At 55.9% G+C, this 4,511-nt stretch overlaps 2 protein-coding genes across 2 annotated transcripts; both read left to right on the top strand.

The window, feature by feature from the left end:
• DLAT (pyruvate dehydrogenase E2 component (dihydrolipoamide acetyltransferase)) lies at window positions 1–1,148 on the top strand (the record flags this gene model as incomplete). The annotated part of the gene is made up of 1 exon (XM_005854673.2): window positions 1–1,148. A coding segment is annotated over one exon (1,148 nt), but the record flags the coding sequence as incomplete, so codon positions are not given.
• A 1,461-nt stretch (window positions 1,149–2,609) lies between these two features.
• On the top strand, window positions 2,610–3,808 carry NGA_0404200 (endoribonuclease l-psp). The gene is made up of 4 exons (XM_005854675.1): window positions 2,610–2,657; window positions 2,746–2,906; window positions 3,043–3,191; window positions 3,403–3,808. Exons 1-4 carry the CDS (start codon window positions 2,617–2,619, stop codon window positions 3,604–3,606), a joined length of 555 nt encoding a protein of 184 aa, XP_005854737.1. The 5' UTR covers window positions 2,610–2,616; the 3' UTR covers window positions 3,607–3,808.
• The last annotated feature ends 703 nt before the right edge of the window (window positions 3,809–4,511 follow it).

The following is a 4,511-nucleotide window of genomic DNA, read 5'->3' as shown; positions in this document are numbered from 1 at the left end:
CCTTATCCGGTGCTCCTGCCCATGCGCCCGCCGTTTCGGCGGCGGCCGCCCCGGCGCCAGCGGCATCCACGCCTGTCGCAGCCACCGCGGTGAGTCCCCCGGGGGAGCGTGTGGTCGCCTCCGGGTATGCGAAGAAGCTGGCTTCAGAGGCGGGAGTGGACCTGCGGTCCGTCCCAGGGACGGGGCTGGGAGGACGCGTGGTGGGAGCCAACGTGATTGCGGCGGCAGCGGGAAAACCCATGGCGAAGCCCTTGGGGTACCGCTCTCCTCCTGGCTCGGCCACGCCTTTGGCCAAGCGGCTGGCGGCGGAAGCCGGGCTGGATTTGAAAAGCTTGAAAGGTACGGGGGAGTTTGGGCGGGTGACGGCGGACGACGTGTTGATTGCCACGGGGAAGAAGAGCCCGGTCAAGAAGCAGGCAGCGGGCGGGAAGGCCGGGCCGGTCAAAGCGCCCAAACCTGCACCCGGTCCCATGCCCACGGGGACTAAATCCATGGACGGGATGATGAAAGCCGTGGCGAAGAACATGGAGAAGACCTTGGACGTACCCATATTCCGGGTCTCGCGCCTGATCACCACGGACAAATTCGACAAGATGTATGCCGAGGTCAAGGGCCAGGGGGTGTCGGTCTCGGCCCTCCTCGCCAAGGCAGTCGCCAAGACCTTGGAGCGCCACCCGATCTTAAACGCGGCCTACGACCCCGCGGGCGCCATCAAGTACAACCCGGATATCAACATTGCCATGGCAGTGGCCTTGGACGGCGGTCTGATCACGCCCACCCTCCGGAACGCCAACGCCATGGACCTGGTCTCCCTTGGGGGGAAATGGCGGGAATTGGTCAAGAAAGCGCAGGAGAAACGCTTGGCCCCTGACGAATACACGACGGGTACTTTTACCATCAGCAACCTGGGCATGTACGGGGTCTCGGCTTTCGACGCCATCCTGCCCCCTGGACAAGGCTCGATTTTGGCGATCGGCGGTTCGATTCCCACCGTGGTTGTGCGCAAGGACGGCAGCTTTGCCGTCCAGAAACAGATGACCGTGACCATCACGTGCGACCATCGGCACATTTATGGAGCGGACGCGGCAGAGTTTTTGCGGGATCTGGCCGAGCTGATGGAGGAGGACGTGGAGAGCTTGTTGGACTGACATGCCACGGGCAATGTTTAGGGGAGATTTGGCAGGCGGGAGGGACGGACATAACAGTAGCGCGTTTGGAGGGAGGAGCAACGATCGATTATAGATATTGGACGGTAAAAGGTGGAACAGATTTAAGCCGGAGGAGTCTGTCGGCGGGTTTGGGTAGCATTCTTGCGATTGTGAGTTGAGACACGGAACGTGCTCTCGGGTAATACAGGTCCCTCTCTATGTGTCATATCTGTGCTGGAATGTGCGCGTGTGCGTGTGTGGGGTGTGTGGTGGTGGGGCTTAGGTGCGTCAGACGGCGTCAGACCTGGAAGGTGGAAGAGAATGGAGTCCTTTTGCATGTTTTTCTCCGTGTCATTTTGTATCTCCGTCATGCTATCTTTGGCGTACCGTCATGAATGTGTGCCATCACGAGACAAAGGTGGCTCTGCGCGAACACAGCGACGGGTAAGAGAAGAAAAGAAAGACTTGGAGCAGAAAAGGCCTCCTGTGTCGCATAACGTCGCGTATCGTACGAGCCTCGTATATCGTGCTATTGCTTCGTTCTGGTTTACAGCCTTAGACCCCGATGCTCCAAGCAGTCCCAGATTATTGCAGGCATGACGAAATACAGAGGAGAGGCCGGGTGCACGGCCCTCGTTTCTGGTCTGGCTCACGCCGTATCTGACCTTCCTTGCCATACCATTGCCGCATGCTGGAATCAAGACAAGAAGAAAAGGCAAGCCGCCGATTTTCCACGCCCCATGCAAGTCATGTGGGGTGTTGAAGTGTCGATGGGCTCTCTTACATCGAACCCTTGCTTGGACATGTCAGCTTTGGGAATGCCCGGTCCCAACAGGGAAATGCGAGTTTACGAGACGGCCGTGCACAGGGGCTCCTCCTTCGACTTGTCCTCTATAGAAGCCAGACAGTAGATCGTGAATCCTACCCGCGTCCGGTCATCGAGAAGGCGCTACACAGCAAGAGTGGCAAGCACTGCCTGGTCTACCCCGTCTTCCACCCCGTCCCTGCACAGACAGGCCCATTAATTTCGAATTTAAATGCTCTCCCGGCCACACACTGGTATATTCACCACGAACCTTTTTCCACATGACCGAAAGATGAGGCTGTCACGGTTTTGGGACCTCAGATGAACTAAAAAAATGGTGTCGTGACGGGCTCCATAGCTGTCTGCTGAATCAACTCCTTGGAACTGTCGTCACGTTCGTCGCCTTGTCATGTCGGAATAGGAGCGCCAAGGACTTTGTAAAACACGCAGCAATTCTCATGTCTCTGCAGTTCCCACATTTTGTCCTGGCCCGGAGCAAACGACTTCTTCATGGCATTTATTTTCGTCCCGCTTTCCGAGACGACTTCAATGTCGATGCAGATGCACGCACGGCACCCTGATAACGTCACACTGCGTTTTGGCAGCAGCATTTCGAACCCTTACCAACCAGACCATGGACGTCTTTACATCTTTTTCAGATCCATGTTCAGTCGGACGATACGCCGTCCAGCGCTGGTCGCACGGTACGTAAAGTCAAGCATTGATAGACTTCGTGCCTGCTGCTGCAGCTTACCTCCCGCCTCTCCGGTACCCCATAATATTTCCATGCAGGCACAACGCGATTTCCTTTCCTCAAAGCACTACGATTGCTGGATCCCAAAAGATACACACGGAGGCTAAACTCACGGAAATGGGGCTCAAGCTGCCCCCGCCAGGGGTGCCCAAAGGAAACTTTGCGATGGCTGTTAAGAGCGGCAAGATGATTTACTTGTGTAAGTGGAAGAAGGAAAAGCGAGGTTCTGGTAGCGACGCCATCATTGGCACACGCATTAATGGAAATGTAAAGGTTTACTACGTGGGTCAGCCTTCGTCCTCTAATTCAAATTCCTCTATCCTGCCCCTCTGCAGCGGGCCATCTCCCTACGGACGCGAATGGACAGCTCCTCACAGGAAAAGTTGGCGCCGAAGTCTCCCCAGAGGAAGCTCAGGGTGCTGCGAAATTGATTGCCCTCAACCTGCTCTCTTCTCTGAAAAAGGAGGTCGGGGATCTGGACCGAGTACGTCCACATTTTCCGTTTTTTCCGATGGTCTGTTCTTCTCCCGTGTACCGAGTAAAGCGCTCACACTGGCATGCACCTTGATGAGTACCTCGATGAAGTTATTCAATGTGTTAAGGAGGTCAACCCACATTTTCATTCCTCGGTTTCAGGGATTGTGAGGGAGGGATTTGTCAAACTGACGCCCAATGGGCATCGCCTTTTTCCTCAGGTCAAGCGCATTGTCAAGCTGGTAGGCTTCGTCAATTGTGTCGATGGTTTCAGTCAACAACCTATGGTCGTGAACGGTGCCAGCGACTTTTTTGTCCAAGTCTTCGGCGACAAAGGCGTGCATGCCCGGAGTGCCGTCGGCACCAACGCCCTCCCCTTGAACATTCCTGTGGAGATCGAGGCCATCGTGGAGGTAGAAGACTAGGAGAGGGCAGAAGCAACGAGGGCGATGGGAAAGGGGGCAAAACGCGCATCCCCGGGAAAATGTTGCCGCGGGGTCGGGATTTTGATGGCATTGCCGAGCATGCTGGTGTGGAGAAAGAGGCTGTCAGGCAGGGGGAGGGGGGAGAGAGACATGGTCAAGCGCCAGGGCCCTAACGTTTCCCCAAAAGAATGATGAACTGCTGTCGAACAGCAAAGTTATTGACCGTCGAACAGGGAGGAACAAACAAAAAAGCAACGGCTGGACAAACGTCCTAAGTCTCATCACGAGGGACAGTAAAGTCCACGTCGGGTACAGGCAAGACCACCTTTAAATCCGTCCTTCAACTCCGGGTCGCCTAATTCTTCCGTCTCCTTCCCACTGCGCCAGCATGTGAGAGCGGAGAAAGTCGGTGCCTTCGAAGAGACTCTTCCCGCAGGCATCCTTCCACCATGGGCCGTTCCTACCCCCCCTTCCTTCCTCATTCCCTCCCTATTTTATTTCACCCTTTCCACGGCAAAGACAGCATTGTTGTTCCACCTCTTTCCCCTCCACCAGTGTGCGGCATAAAAGGTGCCTATGCCTGACAGTCACACACCCTCGTCCACCGCCTCCCCTCCTCAAGCCAGAGCCAGCCCTTTCCCACGCTCGCACCTGCCATGACAGCTACATATATGCATGTATATATACGGGTATATATATACATATATATACCTCGATAATTGTGTCCATGCCCTCCCCTTCCACCTTTCTCTTTACTCGGCCGCCGGCTCCTCTGCTGGGGCCGCTGCCTCCTCGTCGCCCTCCTTCCCTTCCTCGAACGACAGCTTGATCGCACGAGTCAACTTGGTGGGAGCCGCTTTCAAGGTCTTGGCGAGGCGTGTGCTCGGCTGCTTGAGGGCAAAAGC

Source organism: Nannochloropsis gaditana (genome assembly GCF_000240725.1).
Source record: "Nannochloropsis gaditana CCMP526 unplaced genomic scaffold scaffold422, whole genome shotgun sequence".
Classification (NCBI taxonomy): domain Eukaryota; class Eustigmatophyceae; order Eustigmatales; family Monodopsidaceae; genus Microchloropsis; species Microchloropsis gaditana.
Note: the sequence above shows the minus strand (reverse complement) of the source record. Positions and strands in the feature narration are given on the sequence as shown.

Excerpts from the sequence above, each read along its gene's own strand:
- NGA_0404200 (XM_005854675.1), top strand. The coding sequence starts at position 2,617 with ATGTTCAGTCGGACGATACGCCGTCCAGCGCTGGTCGCACG. Across the intron at positions 2,658-2,745 it reads CGTCCAGCGCTGGTCGCACG|GCACAACGCGATTTCCTTTC; the intron begins GTACGTAAAGTC and ends ATTTCCATGCAG. Across the intron at positions 3,192-3,402 it reads AGGTCGGGGATCTGGACCGA|GTCAAGCGCATTGTCAAGCT; the intron begins GTACGTCCACAT and ends CTTTTTCCTCAG.